Raw genomic sequence first — 17,497 nt, 5'->3', positions numbered from 1 at the left:
GTTTGCCAGAAGCTCTTTATTAATTCCCAATGCATTTTATTTTTTTTAAGACATTGTGGGATGAAAATTTGCATGGTGGGTGGTCACAGTCTCTTTTTTTTTTTTTTTTTTTTAATTTTTTGTATGCTGTGGTTTTAGAGCAGTCTTAATCATCTATGTTAAAACTGTATGCATGTGTAAGTTGGTAAAAATTAATACTGGGAGTAACAGTACTGTAGAGCCTCTTCAATACATGCATACCCTGTAGTTTCACAGTTTGTTTGGTTTTTTGTTTTTTGTTTTTTTTTTTTGCTTAGAAGTGTCAGAAAACGTTTTTGTTGGCTTTCCATTATATAGGTCTTTGTTGTGACTGGATTCTCCAATTACTCTGCTTTGAAAGTATAACTTGCAAATTTCTAGAAAGAGATATTACTGTGTGATGCTAGAATATTTTTTTCTGTTATCATGCCATCTGACTAGGCTTTCTTTTTCTCCTCCTTTTCCTAGAGTGTAAATATCTCTTATAATTTATTGATAAATCTGTATTTCTTTTTCCCCAGAGATATCAGCATGAATAACATCACAAGGCTACCAGAGGATGCATTCAAGAACTTTCCTTACTTGGAAGAGCTGTAAGTATTTCACAGACGTTAAAGTTTTGCTACAAGATCCGATGGCTGTGTAAAGTGGAAGGTGGGTGGGGAAATAGTGTTGAGTTGAGCTGTGAACAGAGAAAGCAATTATACTTTAAAAAAAAAAATCCTGTACATGTTTGGAAACCGGAACAGTAAATGCTACTTACAAGGGACTTTTTACAGTAATTATTTTAATCATGGCTAGAGTGATGACACATACTAATTACAGTGTTATCCAAAGATAACACAAGAGGTGTGTAATTACCATTGTTTCCGAAGGAGCTACAGTATAGCTATTGCATAAGTTCCATAAAATATATGTTGTTTCATTTACGAAGCAGCTTGCTGCCATTGCCCCTGTAGGCTGCAGATGCAGTGCTCACAATCCCATCCCGACCTACATCAGTAATTCAAATTCTGTGGTACAGGGCTTCTTGTACTTAGTTTTTCTGGCAGAAATTCTTTCTCCAGTTCCCATCTTCCTCTTGTCCTGCTCTCTTTTTAGCTTTTTTTTTAGGTTTTACATAGGTGATACTTGGACTTCTGAATCCTAAAGCTGACTAAGGCTCATGTGCCCAGTACTTTGCTGAACTGAAATCTTAACTGAGATACCATTGCAAAGTTGAAGCACCTTTTCACAGCATAGCCCTGGAGTAGACTGGGTTTCAGAACCAATAAACAGGGGGAAGGCTTTGACTTTCAATTACTACTTCAGTAAGTACTATTATGTGACAAGTGACTTCTGCGTGCCTTAGTTTCCTTATCTATGAAGAGAGAGTAATGGTTCAACCTTTGCCAGAGAGCGTTGACGACTTCCAGTAATAAGCAATAGATAAGTCAAAACAATTGCAATTTGCTTTGCTTCTCTTGCATTTTCAGTGTCAAAGTAGCCTTTCTCATATCAAAGAGCATTTAAAATACAAAGTAAGGCTGTCTTTATTTGTAACTTTGGCTAGACTGGAACTATGAATTCTGTGTTGATAGATTTTTTAACAAATGCAGCTTACGTGAAGAACAGCTCATTTCCCCAAGGAGACAAACCCTTATGAAATAGGGAAGCATTCTTCTGACTTTACAGATGAGGAAACTGAAGCAAAGAATGAAAGCCATTTGTAGAGGGCAACAGGATAAATTAACCCCATGGCAAAACTGCAGATAAAGCGCAGAACCTTTTGACTCTGGTTATCTGCTATAACCAGTATGACCACCGCACCTCACTGGAACAAAGATACTGAGAAACTGATAAGAGATGGATCACTTGCTCCTGAAGAAACACTTGCATTCCTGGAAGCTCCTCTATTTTTCTTCCTTGCATGCTAGCTACACTGGTTGGTCTAATAAGGTGTTCTACCTCTCCTTACAATTTTGGTCTCTCTTACATCCTGATAATGTAGCAGCTACCATTACAAATACACTTAAATAACTCAATTTTCCCTGGTTCTTAAGTAGTTTTGACTTGGGTTGGTACAATTGTGAAGTGCAGTTGAGCTTATTTGTGTCAGATGAATTGTGTGTGATATCTTATTTCATGCTTAACAGGTTCTGTCTTATTCCCTCTGGTTTTAGGTATTTCTTAAATTTGCAATATAGTCGAGAATACCTTATGAAGGAAAATAGATTTACCAGGATTTTAGATGGTGCTTGTGTGTAATTGACACAATTTAAGAAAGGCTCTACTGCATAAGTAGTCAATTTAAAAAAAAAAATTAAAAAATTAGAAGCGTGAGAAGGCTTGCTTGGCTTAGAATATGTACTAGCCAACATTCCCTATGTGCTTTATAATATGCGCTGCTGTATGTCTGTATGTTTTGTTAGTCTATATTTGTAGTCCATTTTTTTTCCAAAGTCTTTATAGCCGTATTTTGTAGCAAAAGTTGAAAAAACCAAACAATTTTGTTTTCCCGACTTCAGATGACTGTGGGAGACTTTTTTTTTTCTCCCTGTAAGTAATTAAGCAATAAAACCTAACTGGTGGGTGTGCATATTGTGTAACTTCCATAAACCCTGGGGTGTGTCAGGAGGTAAAGAGAAAAGGCAGAGCCTTCAGCCATCATCTATTGTGCTTATTGCCTAAGAGCCATTTGCTGTGTGTACCTTATTGTCCCCCTAAATTCCAGCATTTCGGTTTTCAAAAAAAATAGGCTAGCATTAAGCTCAGAATTATATGTGAACAACCAGAAGCTTTAAATCATTCCTAGTATGCTTACTTGATATGTTAAAGCAACTTCTGGGGAAAAAAAAAAAACCAAAACACGAAAAACCAAACCCAAAACCCCAACAACTTTACAGTAAAAATGATACTTGCCAAATGTTTGGACATACTTGAATCAGTCATAATTCCTTAGTACAACAGAAAAAAAAATATACAGTTTTCATTTTATATTTGAGTTACCTCCTACAGCTACAGAGGTAGGAGAATATCCAGAAAGATTAAAAAGAGAAACTCTCTCCCATTCAACAGCTATCACAGGTGCAGAAAGACCCGAAAACAACTGTAACAGCAAAACCATAAGTAGACAATATCTGTGTACAGGGCTTCTCAGTTGAAAACCATTAACCGAGACTTGTGAGTTCAGTAACGTTTCACGGCAGCAGCCTGCTTTGAATTTGAAGCCTGAATTTGAATTTGCAGAGGCTCTGGCCACGCCCACCAGCAGTGAAATGAAGAAGGTTTCTTCCTTTTCTTGAAAGACTTGGTTATGGTCATCTGTGCACAAGTCAACTCCAGATTCCCTTGCTTCAGTTCACGTTCATCCTAGAGAGAATATAGTAAAGTAGATTCAAACAAAAGCAGCTTCCCTCCTCAATAGAAATGACCAGCACCAGACGTGACACATTTTTGCTTCATTCTGCCCATTCCTTTTTCTCTATGGGACAGGGTACAGAAATTTTTTGGTCTTTATTTTTGCTGGTTGTGGACAGAAAAAAACAAACTGCCTTATTTCCCACTGTACAACCACGATTTTCACTCTCCACTCTAAGATGATTTTCAAACTTTCTTCCTGTTTTTTATTTATAGTTGAATGAATCCAAATTCTGACTGCCAGGCACTAGCAAAGTTGCTTTTTCAGCACAGAAACCTCTGTGTGAGTCTCCACACCAAAGGAAAAGAGACAGTTAAAGCAAAGTGATGTTGAAATCTGTGCTAGAAGTGACTTTTCCATCTAGAACTTTTCCTAGGAATTATACGTCTAAAGCAAATGAAAATCCCACAAACTAGTGGGAGTGCAGTAAGTAACTATACCACCATACTACTTAGTAGCTCTTCATCCAGGAGACAGCCCTGAACACCTTTCTCTTTATACCGTGCTTTTGCACTGCCATTTGTCAAATGCTCTGGGAGATTAGCTCCTGACAGAGTTGGTTAATTAATATTGCAAAATAGTGTCACAGAATTCAATTGAATGTAAATAGGAGGCAATTAGATGTATTATGTAGGCAACTGAGTCTTGCACAGTGCACATATGAAGAGGATGGGATTAAAAAAATGCAGTAGGAACCATTTAAAATGAGGGTTGTCATTTCCTTAATGCAACGGATTATTTGGTAGTCTAAAGAGACTTCAGAGGATCATTTTCCAAATCTTAAAATGAACACTAGCTAATAAAAGTGGAAGAAGCAGCATACCAGACTTGTAAAAGCTGGCTGCTCGATTAAAAGGTGCCTTCTACGTCACCGAAGGGGGAGCAATCTGAGTGCTTCAATGTATGCATCCCATGCCATTTTTAGATGTGCTGGGTTATCCGAGACACCCGCACAAGACTGACAGGTCTGACACAGATGGGAGACCGATAGCCACCTGGAATGGCAGGTGGGACCAGATGGAAGAGGACATCTGAAATGTCACTCAGTGGCCATGTTTAGGGAACTGACTCCCCTGCGAAGTATCAAATTTGCAGGTATAATCTCAGTTTTGTACCTTTGAGATAGTGTCCTACCTGAGTATTATTTGCGGATGCAAGCAAAGGGATACCAGCTTGTCCGTGGGCAGAATCCGCCCATTGGGTTATGTGCTCCATGTGCCCCTGTCTGCAGCATCGTCGTGCGTGTCACTGCATTGCACACTTATCATATGTCTGTAGGATTCTTGCACTATTTATAAATGTTATAAAAGTTCTCCATCTCTGTGGAACTGATACCCATCTGGAAGTAATTTGCAAATGATTGAAACAGCAATGGTCAGAGTCAGGGAGGAGCAGACCACCAAGGGTTTTGCCACAGCAGTTAATGAAGTGTATTCTCCAGAAAATGCTAACGTAAATGTGCTGCAGCCCTGAACTTGATATGGAAACTAAAAATCCTTGAAGAACTTGGCCACAGTTTTCTAACCACACCTTAAAGTATTTATAGAAAGCTAGAAGTGGGAAACATAGTTAGATAATGCAGTGTTTTTAGAAAGCAGAAACCATTTTCCAGTGTGAATTTTTAACTAGAAGAGCCAGGCTGTGTTATGTTTTGATGCTTTTCTAAATGGTTGCAGTTCCTTCGAATAGTTAAAGTTATTTAAAGTAGTCTGAAGGATTTTAACTATATGATTTCCATTCACTATATTTGTGAATGATCTGCTGGATTAATTAAAAAGGCACTCTCTCATCAAGGAAAGCAAATCAAAATGATTTTTATTCTTGGCCAGTTTTCCAGTCTGGCTTCAGAAACTTGAACCACTCAAAGCAAAAGTCTCCTTGACTTAATGACCTTTTAACTTTGTTTTGATTTCCACTCTTAATCCTTTAAAATATTGTCATCTTACTTGCCCTGCACTGATGGGTAAGGTTTAGATGATAAGGTTTTGACTGTCTGGCTGCTGGTCCATGTGGGAGGGGGTAGGGAGGCAGAGGACAGCAAGCTGTCCTCCTGTCCATCTGTAGGTTGCCCGTGACACAAGCACATGGTTGTCCGAAGGGGAGCACCGGTCACCTTCCAGCCAGGCAGCCTCAGGACAGGGCTCTGACCTTCTCAAGCAAGGATTAGGGAGGATGCTCTCTGCTGTCCGACTGTTGTGGTTTTGAAGACCGTATCATGCCCAGTAATACTGCAAGGAAAATAATCCCTCCTGAAAGCACCAAGAGACAGCAGTGCTCAATTACCTTCCAGATGTGTGCTGATGCCAGGGTCTGTTGTGTTTGTGGTTTTATGTTCTTATATGATATGAAACAGTCTCTCTTCTCTGACGCTACCTTCAGTACTTTTTTTTTTTTAATCAGTCGAGGGAAAAACTTTAATAAAGTTTTTATTTAAAGGCTGCTGAAAATGGTTAGGGAAATAAAGTGATAAAAGGAAGATTTGGATCAATAAAAGTTTTCTCTTTTCTGAAAGACAACGCTAATCTGCTCTTTGAGAGGTGAATAAACAGCAAGCAAGAGACCGCACGCATGCAAATAATTTTTCAGGAAAAGAAATAGTGCAACTGAGTATTTGCTTGACTATTTAATTATATTCATGCTGATTACAGCACTAAGAGGTCTTGCTTGAACATCCCAAAGCACATTCCCCCCGCCCTCAGCCAGAGTCTATGATCATGGCTTTTAATTGACGAAGTACATTTTAAGAACATAAAGATTAATTAAAATGCATACTGGCAGTGAAAATGAGGTGTTTTTGCCATAAGCTTGTAATCAGGAAGTATCTGCAAGGGAAATGTCTAGAGTTATTTTTCCTCTTGACTGCAGCTGAAGATGACCACCTGGCTGAAATGTCACAGCTGCTTGCTTTTGTAGTCTCTGTTTCAGTGTGTAATTTAGATGGTCCCCTTCCTTCTAATTTCTGCATCAGCACCAAGTTGTATTATCCTTCGGGAGGGAGGGGGAGTGTCTGTCTTTTTTATTACTTTGGTTTTATGAATAAGACATGTCTTGGAGTTATGCCAAGGCCACCAAGGCTGAGCTGTTAGTTTGAGATGCAGTGTCTTTCCTCACCTGACTGTGGAGCATTTGGTGGAAGGAGGTTTTTTTGTCCTTCAGTGCTAGATCTTTTAAAGTATTATTTTCAAGGTAGCGTGCGAACATTGATGAGATGGTGCAATTCCTCTCCCTTTCATAAGCATGAATAGTCCCACAATTTGTAGTGAGAAGCTGGAGACAAAGGGCCTGTTTCAAGTAGAAAAGGTAAGGATGAATCTTCATGAGAAAAGTTGTCCTGATGCCTTGTGTTAGCTGATGTGTGGTAACTGAGGCTGTGGTTAAACATCCTCTTGTGAAACTAGCTGATACGACTGGAGACGTTACCACCCCATATATGTTCATTCAGCCCCACCAGCAGAGACTGAGGAACGAGCCGAGAGCTCTCTTCAGCTGCTTTGTTATAAAGGCAGCCAGTGTAGATGTCCTCTGTTGGTATTTCAAAAATAGCTGCTGACGTTGGGTTGGAAGCTGATGAGTGCTCTTCAACCATCTGCCAGCTCCGAATATTTGAACAGCTGGAGGAGGTAATTTCATCAGTTGCTCCAGCTTGAATTCCAAGAGGTAAAGTTCTAATGAAGAAAATGCAAGGTGTAGGTTTCACGTGTGGTAGCAAGTTAAGAGCCTAAGCTTCAACTTGACCAGCTAGCATACATTAGAAACATTTGCTGCCTTGCGTGCACCGGAGCTTTAGAAAGTGCGTCGGCGTGTTGTAACTTGCAACTTCAAATTCTAGTCAAGGCAAACCTTTAGGTAAAGACTCCCAAGTAGAATTAACCACAGTCAGCCAAGATATTTTTAAACATCACCTACTTGGTCTGCACTAGATGCTAAATGGTGTTTAGAAACATGCTGGCAAACCTGTGTTTAATTAATGTTTTCTTATCTATGCGAGTCCTAAATCAGTTTGATTCTGGATGAGTTTCAAGCATGCTGATACAGGAATAGTATTTCTATAGCATAGAAGGTTCTTGCTGTGCTTAACAGTTGCGTATTTTTCCTCTTTGTGGGGACAGATGCTAGTAGGTTGAGTAAATTCCATTGTTTTTAGAAGATGAGGAAGTTTCTTTCCAGTTTCTGTTTCTACATGTTAATTTCAAAAGTTGGCATGGTTGTGTATAAGGATCCCAAGACTGGTTATTCTGCTGCAACTACTTTGAGGGAAACGAAACTTTTTCCTTATCTGTCGTCTTCAAGTTTCAGTGTTCAGCATTATTTTCACATGCGCATGCACACAGAAACTGGCTGAGCTAAATGGCCTGGGGGCTGAACTTTGTGGTGTTATGCTTCAAGACCTGTCTTACAAGCCTGAATTTATTATCCTGCCTGAGCTGCCAGGTTGGGGCTGTCTAAATGCATAAGCCAGACAAGAAACTTCTGGAGGCTGGGCGGCAGCCTCAGAAGCTCTCAGGCTGGATCTCTCCAGGTAGAGTCCCCCCAGCAGTGCTCGTACTGTGCAGTCCACCTCCTCCTTTTGGTTTCAGGAATTACAGCGTGGGACAAAAGATGTACGTGTGCAAGCGAGCAGCTAGTCAGTTCATGGCTCAAGCCTCAAGAAGAGTCACACACAGCTCTGCAAAAACCTTAGTCAGTCAGACAGAAAAGCAGAAAAAACAAATCCTGTATGTTGGAGGTAAATGCTTTATCCTCATACTCTGAGAAGGTAATTGAGTGTGTTCTGTCATCATAGTGTCATGGTATGATGCTATATGTTACCATAAGAAGACGTAGTGAGGAATTAAGTCATTCTTTTACCTTCTTTCCTCCCCTCCTCTTGAGTGGTTGTATTTTGGTATATTTTTTGTGGGTACTGAGGTACTCTTGCCTAATTAGCACTGGCAGATCTTATCCTGGCATGGAACTAGTAACCGGTACTCATGTAAAGTTCTTTTCCTGCCTTTCATATATAAAAGTCAAATTCTAGATGATTCTGATAAAATATTTGTTTTTCTTTCAACTGAGAGAAAGTTAACAGTTGACCTAAATCTGGAACAAAGAATCATGTTGAAAATTACTCCCATTTCTATAAGATCATTCATTGTGAAGGCATCTAGAAAACCTGGGTCTTGTATTTACCTAGTATGTGTCTAAAGTGGTTAGAAAACTGGCAACAGGTTTAATCGCCAAATATATGTAGATTTAATCCACTTCCACATTTTGCAATGTCACTTGCTAGATGCATCGTCATTCAAAAGATCCCATGCCTGGAAAGCCTATAAATGCCAGGGCAAGAGACAGGCTGTATGGACAGATCGAAGCAACTTTCAGGATTTACTGTCTCAACAGTTGTGTTTTCACCCCCGCATGTCTAACCGTCAACATATTTCCTGATCTTGGAAACCTTCTGAGCATCCAAATAGCACTATCTGCTAAAAGCACAAATTTGTAGTTGATTCAATTGTTGCATCCCAGTTGATCAAAACTGAGCTTCGTTACTTTCATCTCTGTGTCTCTGCTTTACAGACTAGGCAAGTGAAATGTATTTATAGTTAAGAAGGAGTGTGTTGATGCTGGAAGAGCTCCTGTCAGTTCAGTGTAGCAGCCCATCTGCTGATCTGCACGGGCAGCAGAGAGCCTGTCTCCCTCACGTGCTGCTCTCTGTGCTGGCCCATGTTGAAATTGGTATCAAATCCACAGATCCCTCTCGGAGTGTCGGAGTCCTCTGAGCTGGAGCTGTCAAACTCAAATTCCTCCCCTGCTTTCTCAGCAACCAGCCCACCTCAATGGAAGTCACTCCCATAGTGCAGCTAAGTGCCCTCGATCTCTCGGCATCCACAGCGAAAAGGAGAAGTTTAATATTAGACATGGCTTTTTGCGCCAGGGAAAGTTCAAGCTAGAAATGAGGAGGCATTTCTTCACAGAAAGGGTCGTTAGGCATTGAAATGGGCTGCCCAGGGAGGTGGTGGAGTCACCATCCCTGGAGGTGTTTAAGAAAGACTGCATGTGGCACTCAGTGCCATGGTCTAGCTGACATAGGGGTGTTAGGGCAAAGGTTGGACTCGATGATCCCAGAGGTTTCTTCCAGCTTCATCGATTCTGTGATTCTGTGAGGGGATAGGAAGAAGACATAAAATACTGAAAACCACTTACCTCCCCCCTACTCTGCCACTGAAGTATTTAAGTTTGGGCATCACAGTGAGAAACATGGAATATTTGTCTCGGGTGGCTCCTTCCTGAATGAACACGATGGTGTTTGTAATGATTGCTATTTGTGCAGTGAGAAATTAGAGGGAAATAGAAATCCAGAGTGGCAGAACCTGGATCAGCATATGCAGACTAACCCGAGTGCCTTGAGATAGCTATCAAGGGAAAGGTCTACCTGGCATATGGTAGAGCAAAGGAAAAGTTATCATGACACAGAGCAAGATGTGCAAGGGCAATTAGGGAGAAGGCGGCACATTTTATAAAATGTATTCTGCTTTCTGCTTTGGAGATAAGAGGAATCAAAGTTGCTTACTGCAACAACTTGTCATTACTGCTGTAGACTAGTTAACAATTTTCAGGACAACACAAAATTGTCACTTATGTTTAAGACATGTTTCTGTTAGAAAATTTGTGCAAGCTTCTGGGTTTTTTTGCTGGAGAATACTAGTTGGGCCTACAAAGGCAACTTGCTTCAACAGCTCATATTGTATAATAATTGGTTTAGGTTATGTGTATTTCCTTTGGTGCATATGTGTTGTAGCTTGTGGGTTCTACTTCAAGGAGGTCTTGCCCAAATACAGATACTGCTTGCAAATTGAATGATAGAGCATATTTTGCATGGATGGGAATGCTTGCTTTCTTCAAAATCCATCATAATTTATTTTCCTGTTAACAAGAAAAAAATATACTTGCAAATATTCTTTGATAGTCCATGAAAAGCAATATCATAGAACCATATTTTGTCTTGCAGTGGGTGCTGGCGACTCTTACTGACAATTTAACAACAGAAATTATGGATAACCTTTAGACTTTTTAATCAATCAATTTAGTTTACTTAAACATTTTAAATTTTTAGACCAGGAATGCATTTTGAAAACAAGCTATTACATTGAAGTTCAGTATAACTTTGAGAAATCTGTAAATGCTAGAAAGGGAAGGCTGAGGATGAGAAGTGCCTACTCAGCTGGAGGGAGCTAGTGCAATTTCAGTGCTGGTTGTAGTTACAGGCTTCCTTTTTCAGTCCTGATGTGTCTTGGCTTACATACTCATGATTTTATAAATGGCAGTTGAGGCTGTATGATACTGAAACTACTGCAAGAAAAGAAGGGGATGAATACGTTTTCCATTAGCAGCAGCAGAATAGAGTATCCATTTAGTTACGTTGAACTGGCATGGCAGAATTGGGAGTAATTTGTAGGTTATTGATTGGCTTCACAGCAGTGGAGCAGGCTGCAGCTGACAAAAGTCCCAAAGGGGCTGTTTGCTAATCACAGATAAGCAAAGTGAAGTTTAATCCGGTGATATGGCTTCCATTTACCAGCCCGTTCCCTTCTGTATCTGCCCAGCTTGGGTAGGAGCTGCCTGCACAGGTGTGTGCCCTTGCCAGGCACGAGATCTTGGCACAGGGGATGCAGCGAGCCCCTCGTATTTTCCTGCCAACGGCTGTACCTCCTGTGTAAAGCTTCAAACCTTGATGAATAAATTGCAGCACATAACTATGCATCATCTGTTTAGAAAACCGAATTCCATTCTGAAGTGGTTGCTTTTCTGGAATAGATGAAATCTGAAGCTCTTTTCTTAGGTTTGAGAAAATTTAATCCATGATACCCAGCAAGTATGTCTATGAGACACGTTCAAAGGTTACTTCTGATGCGGGAGAACATGAAGTAAAATTCAAGTTTGTTTGGGAAGCACAAAGAACCCTGAAAAAGTTGATGTTAGGGACAGGCATGTAAGGATGGCAGAATAGTTTGATGTAAGACAGCAGAAAAGACAAAGAAATCGGAAAAGTGCAAGTAGGGAAGCAACAGAGTATTTTCCAATGGGATGAAAATAGGTAGCTAAAAGTTGAAGAGCTAAAAGGAGATATTGAGTGGGCAGAGGGGCAGTAATGGACGGTCTGTAAAGGATGTGGAAGGTTCGGCCTTGACTAGATCTTGAATTAGGAGTCTTCGGTCTTACCAGAAGGCAGCTAATATAGAAATAAAAAGAATAAATCAGGTGATTTATTCTGACATGTCGGGATTCTAGTCTGTGTCACTATTTCAATTTTCCATGAGGAAGTAAGATTACAGTTAATCCACAGAAAAAGTAGCCAGTGTGTTGTTATCAGAGACAAGATAGACAGATAAGGTTAGGAGGACCCCAAAATACCACCAAGAGGGGGTAAAAAAAAAAGGCAAAGCAAAACCAGTTTGTGTATGTGCAGGAGATCTTCAGAAGGACAGGAGACCTAATTGTTTGCTCAAATAACCTGAGGTTCACCACCATCTGGGATGCAAGACAAGCAGAGAGGTTTCCAGGAAGTTTGTATTGCATTCTGTCAGAATGAGAGTGATGGTTTTAATAGTTACAGACAAAAACGTATCCCTGGGACATCCTCCCTGATTTTGGAGTGACACCAGTGATTAACTTGGCTTGGTTAACATGCAGCCAGGTTGCCAGACTCATAATTGCAGAACTTTTAATTTCCCAAAAGAGAGAAAACAGTCTTTGCTGCTTTTGGAAGAGTTTTAGTGCAAGAAGCTATGCTTGCTGTGTACTCTCGGAATGCGATACCATGGAAGATTATTCCCAGTCAGATTGTATTCTGATTTCTGTAATAACAACAAGGTGTTCTCTACATCTGGAGGCCATTTACTGTGTCACTTAAAATAATGATTAGAGGGTATTGCTCTGTATTGCTCTATTGCTCACCTATGTATGACAGGATAGCACAAGTATTTTGTCCTTCATACGTTCTACTCTATTGTCCTGCTGTGCTGAAATTGATTTTGACTATTTGAATTTATCCAAATTTGCAGAAATTTTGTCCCATTGAAACACTAACTTTTTATTTTTATTTTTCAAAGTAAAAATAAAGGACTCCAGTGTTCAATACTAAGCAATTACAAGGAGACTGCCAACCTAGAAGAAAGATAGCTAGTGTGGTTACACATTAAAACTGTGGTGCCACTGCAGAAACCTGTAGTGTGTAACTGGGATGCAGTAATTCAGGATACTTGCAGTCCTGGGCGGAGTTTCCATACAAGGGGGGTCGTGATTGAGTTAGCAGGAAAACTCTTTCTTGGTCAGTGCGATGTGCATTTACACTCAACTTCAGATGATGCCTGCTGCTGTGTCTGTGTGCCTTGAGAAGTAGGAGAGCGCAAATTAAGTTTTTGTGGCCTGGTCCATGGCAGGGCATTTTACAATGGTCTGTTAAAGTAAGTCTTTGCTGTGTTTGTGGGTGAATCTGTTTTAGTCATCTGCCTTTTGGAGAAAAAGTCCTAACTAATGGCAATGCACTTTGACTCAGTAACAATAGATGGACTTTCAGACCAGATCTCTGAGACTGTTTCCACTCAAAATGAAGGGAAAGATGGGTACTCAGCTCTCGATAGCATAAGTGTAAGGCTGCCTTCAGGTGCTGCTTCATGGCAGTGTGAAGTTGTCCCACCATAGAGAAGAAGTTTCCAGGGTCGGTCCCAAGCAGGTTAGTGAGTCTTGCTGCAAGGAGATGAAGGTTGCTTCTTTTCTGTTGTGCTAGAGTTTGGGGCTTGGTAATGCTTTGATTTTTCCTTAGCCCGTTTACTCTGTGTGAGAGAGAGAAAAAAAAAAAAAAGAAAAAAAAAAAAAGAGAAACAGAGGTGCTTTTGAAATATTTAATTGTTTTAAACATTATGTTTGAAAATCTGAATGTGACTAGTTTTGAGACATGCTGAAAGGAGATAACGTGAAAAACCTAACTGGACAATTTCAGTGACGGCTTAATTTATACTCTGTATGTGCACTATATTATATGCTATTAATTTCTTGTTTCTGTCTTTGAAATGAACCTGGTTATGCAAAGAGAAATCTTTCTATCCTCCCAGCTGCTGCACGCTGCAGCAGAGGGAAGCGTGTTGAGAGCGGTGTAGGATGCGTTGGTCTTTGCCTGCTGGAGAGCTGCAGTTGAAACCTCCTAATGAGCAGCCATGCTCCCCAAGGCTAGGACGTGAATGATAAATGTATATTTGGCAAACTGATTAGTAAAGCCTTTGCACATTTGGCTAGTTGTATCCTGTTTCCTGGAAGGTTGCCAGATGGAGGAGAAACGGAAATGTAATGGATTGCAAGGCTGTGTTTTTTTTTCTGTTGGTTGGTTGCAAAAAGGCTGAATAAGCAGGAGTTGCCTTGAGGTAGGCGAAGTCTTGCTATTTGAAGTCACGCAAGCCTTGCTCTGGCTCAGCTGTATTTTGTTTCCAGTGCTCTATAGATTGTGTTAGTGACACTCAGTGAGGTTGGGGGAAGCTATTCAACTGGATTTAGTTTAGCTTTTTTAAAACAAATCATAATCCCCAGCCTCTTTGGGGGGAGGGAGAAGTTACAGCAGATGCCTGACGAGCTGCACACCAGCCCGGTTAACGGGCAACCTTGGCAGAACTGCAGCCAGAGCTGCCCAACACACATTTACTAGGGCTGCTGCTTCTTGAATCGTGTGGTAGGTAACCAACATCAACTAGTAGTGTTTGAGTGCCAAAATAATTTAATGCTATAGCCTCAGTTAAATTTCGCTTGACTTAAGGATTTCTGTTTTGATGTTTTGAACACTTTTAAAAATAAACATGTGTTTTGAAGATCACTGGCTCTCTGGTGTAGAGACCCAGCATGTTTCACCAATATTTCTTTCTGTTTACAGTGAACTTCTTCAGAAATTGTTAAAAAGAAAGCCATGAAATATTGCAAACCTCCCTCCACATCCCCCAGATAAAGTTAACGCAGCTGATTTGGGCAGCTACTGACAACAAAATGAATTTTAGGGGAGTGTTTAGTTGCCATCTGGAATTTTTCATTCATGTTAAAAATTCGAAGTATTTGAAAAATTATGTCACAGCTCTGAAATCCTGAGGTTGTTTGCAAACAGGAGATTTCAAGAATAAGTATGCGTTGATTCTTTTTATTTTTTTTTCTGGTTTCAGAGCTGTTTGGTCATACACAAGCCAAGCAGATAAACTTTTCTCGGCAGTCAGGAGAAGTTTCTTTTTTTTTTCTTTTTAAGACAGGAGCTGAGATTTAAGCATGCTGGTAATGATGTCAGAGCCATAGCTATGGCAATTGGAGTGTGTGTGAGAATGCAAGGACTAAATACCAAGGTTTACTTTAACAAACAATAGTAACACAGGTTTTTAAAATTGAGTAGTGTCTGCTGCTGCTGTCATGTTCCTGTTCATAAGAAGCTGTCCTCTTCTCCCTTAGTTTGTACATAAAACCATCTACCTTTGACAAATGGATTTCATAAACATAACTAGCATCCTCTCTATCAGGCAGCATTTTATTAAGTCATTAATTTTGTTGCAAGCAGATTTATGTAGGCATCAAATGCTTTGGGTAATCTCTTTAGGTAGTTAGAAAGCAAGACTAAGATAAAAACATAATGTTGCTGTGTTCTGGCAAGCGGATACTTTAGATGATGCTTTTGTTATTTCCTTTATTTGCCTCTTTGAAATAATATTTTCCCCTTAGTGTGGCTGGCTGGCTTCACAGTGCTCTTGTAACAGCAGAGATGGGTTTTGATATTCTGTAACCTTTGTTAAAGCACATTGACTGTTTTTTTTCATTATTAACACTTACTGCATTGTACATAGTATTTCCACTGGATGATTTCTTTGTACAGCCTTCTCCAGCATGCATGGCTTTTCCTTAGTTTGGATGTGAGACCAAGTCTGAAAGCAAATACTTTGGCTGAAATTATGGCATCTTTTGGCAGCTATGGATTACCAGGTGTCCTGCATTATTGTCTTTTACCCTTAATAAAATACCTCGTGTCACAACTATTAGCAGCTCAACAAAGGTTGGACCACACAGGGTCTGCTGGTCAGGACAGAGGTAAAAAGGTTGAAGAAAAAAAGGAGCGGGGGAAGGGGGAATGAGCTATTTGAAAGCAGCTGTTTCAGCTGCTGTTTCTGCTTTCCAGCTTTGTGTTCTGCAGGGTCTCCTGTATTTATTACATTTAATATCATGGTGGTTTTCACAGTGTACTTTGTGTTAGTGTCTAGCAGTCCAAGTTTGAAACTGGCCACATCTTGAGAGAGAGCAAGTACAGCTGAGGAGCCTTTTCCCTTTCTCCTTCCCCTAAAACAATTTTCTTTCCTGAAAAGTTTGTACAAATAGCTGACCAAAAAGATGAAATATTACCAAGATTATGTCTTGGTAATGTTAGCAAGCGTCCTGTGAGTTGTCAGCACTCTGAACGTACCTCCTGCTTGCCAATATCGTCTTCACATTTGGGATTCTCATAGAAACTTTTTCCTGCCTCGCGCTAGCATCTAGCTATTTTTGCTTAACTGCATAGTTTCTTTAGAAACTGCTTTATAGATTAAAAACACATGGGTACCAGAGCATCTGTTTCAGCAGAGCAATGCTGAAAGCCAGAGGATCGTGTTAATAGTTGGTAAATGCTCTTTTCAAACCTAGTACCATAAGAAGATTCTTTATCATTCTGGGGTGCGTTTTTTCCTAGCATGTTTTATAAAAGTATATCCATGAGGCTGAGTAATGCATCCTCGTCATTAAAAATGTGCCATAACTAAAATAACTGTTGTAAACTTTGAAGATCATAAATATGGCATAATTAAATGCAAAATGCAGAATTGCTTGCAAGATTTGATGTGTCAGTGATTTTCCTTGTTAGGCGGTTGTAGAAGTACTGTATTTTGTGACTGAAATTATTATTGCAATTTTTTTCCAGGCGACTGGCTGGCAATGACCTTTCTTTTATCCATCCAAAGGCCTTGTCTGGGTTGAAAGAACTCAAAGTTCTGTAAGTAATCGGGGTTTAGAGCTTCATAGCTAGCTGTATGCTTTCTTAGTGCACAGCCAGCCTCCTGTTTACTGGTAGGCTGGAGGAAATTTTTTTGCTGGCCCCCCCTAAATTATAGCTCTCGTACTTTTTTTTTAACAAAGCCTGCTGTAAGTGGTGATAATAAGCAGTGAACTTGACTAAACTGTAGTTACTGCATTTAATTAGAACACTTACTTGCTTCTGAAGTATATCGTGTAGCAGAAGAATCCTAAGAAGGAAAAAATCCTAAAAAGGACATGTAAAGCTTTTTATTTGTTCTCTACTCCCTCAGCTTACTCCATCAGGTGCCCCAACGTTATCAGGTAGTGCTAGTACTTACGGAGATTTAAAACACTGTTTGGCCTTTCAATCGTCCCCTCCTGGTGATAGAAATAATTTATAAAGTTTGATGGTTCTTAAGGTGAAAATGACTTACTATTAGAAAAAAAGTTTTTATATTAAAAAAAATAGAATTGTGTGCCCTGTTTCCCATATCCTGTTTTCCTTTCTGACGTAAGAATATTCATTTCAATTGTTTTGTCCATAGCTAAGGATAAAAAGAGCTTTCTATTGTTCAGGGTTTTAAAAATCTGTATCTAGAAATTATAACATTTATGCTGATGTAAATATTTCCGATTGCTAGTAGAGTAATAGTTAATTAAACAGATGTTTTAAAAAATATAGTGGAAAAGGACCCTGAGTTTATAAAGAAAGAAGCATAAACAGACAGCATAAGCAGGATACAGTTTAGGAAACTGCCTATCTGCAATGCTACTTAATATGATGTTTTGTAAACTGAATGTGGAGTGTCAAGGCTCTTGAAGGTATCTCCATCAGGATACACAACGCTGGAGGTGTCTGAAATTCTAACAGTTCTTGAAAAATTTGGGACTTGGATATTAACGTAACAGTTGCCTTACTTGTCCACTTGCATTTTCCCCCAGTATGCCCCAAAATCTAATAAGATTTTATAATGTGTTAGACCTCAGTTATTTACATTCTCTTTATGAAAGAACTCATCATGCAATACTATGTTGTCC

At 39.7% G+C, this 17,497-nt stretch overlaps 1 protein-coding gene across 1 annotated transcript in view; it reads left to right on the top strand.

Moving 5' to 3' along the window:
* Positions 1 to 539: 539 nt before the first annotated feature.
* LGR4 (leucine-rich repeat containing G protein-coupled receptor 4) overlaps positions 540 to 17,497 on the top strand; it is a gene marked incomplete at its 5' end in the record, with an annotated part of 44,867 nt that continues 27,909 nt past the window's right edge. Inside the window, 2 exons of the mRNA XM_009709002.1 lie at positions 540 to 611; positions 16,365 to 16,436. Of these exons, the coding sequence (XP_009707304.1) occupies positions 540 to 611; positions 16,365 to 16,436 (144 nt within the window). The remainder of the gene's footprint in view (positions 612 to 16,364; positions 16,437 to 17,497) is intronic.

The sequence above is a fragment of the Cariama cristata genome, unplaced genomic scaffold, assembly GCF_000690535.1.
Source record: "Cariama cristata isolate BGI_N322 unplaced genomic scaffold, ASM69053v1 scaffold16121, whole genome shotgun sequence".
In the NCBI taxonomy this organism is placed as follows: Eukaryota; Metazoa; Chordata; class Aves; order Cariamiformes; family Cariamidae; genus Cariama; species Cariama cristata.
The sequence above is the reverse complement of the archived record's forward strand: the minus strand, read 5'-3'. Positions and strand labels throughout refer to the sequence as shown.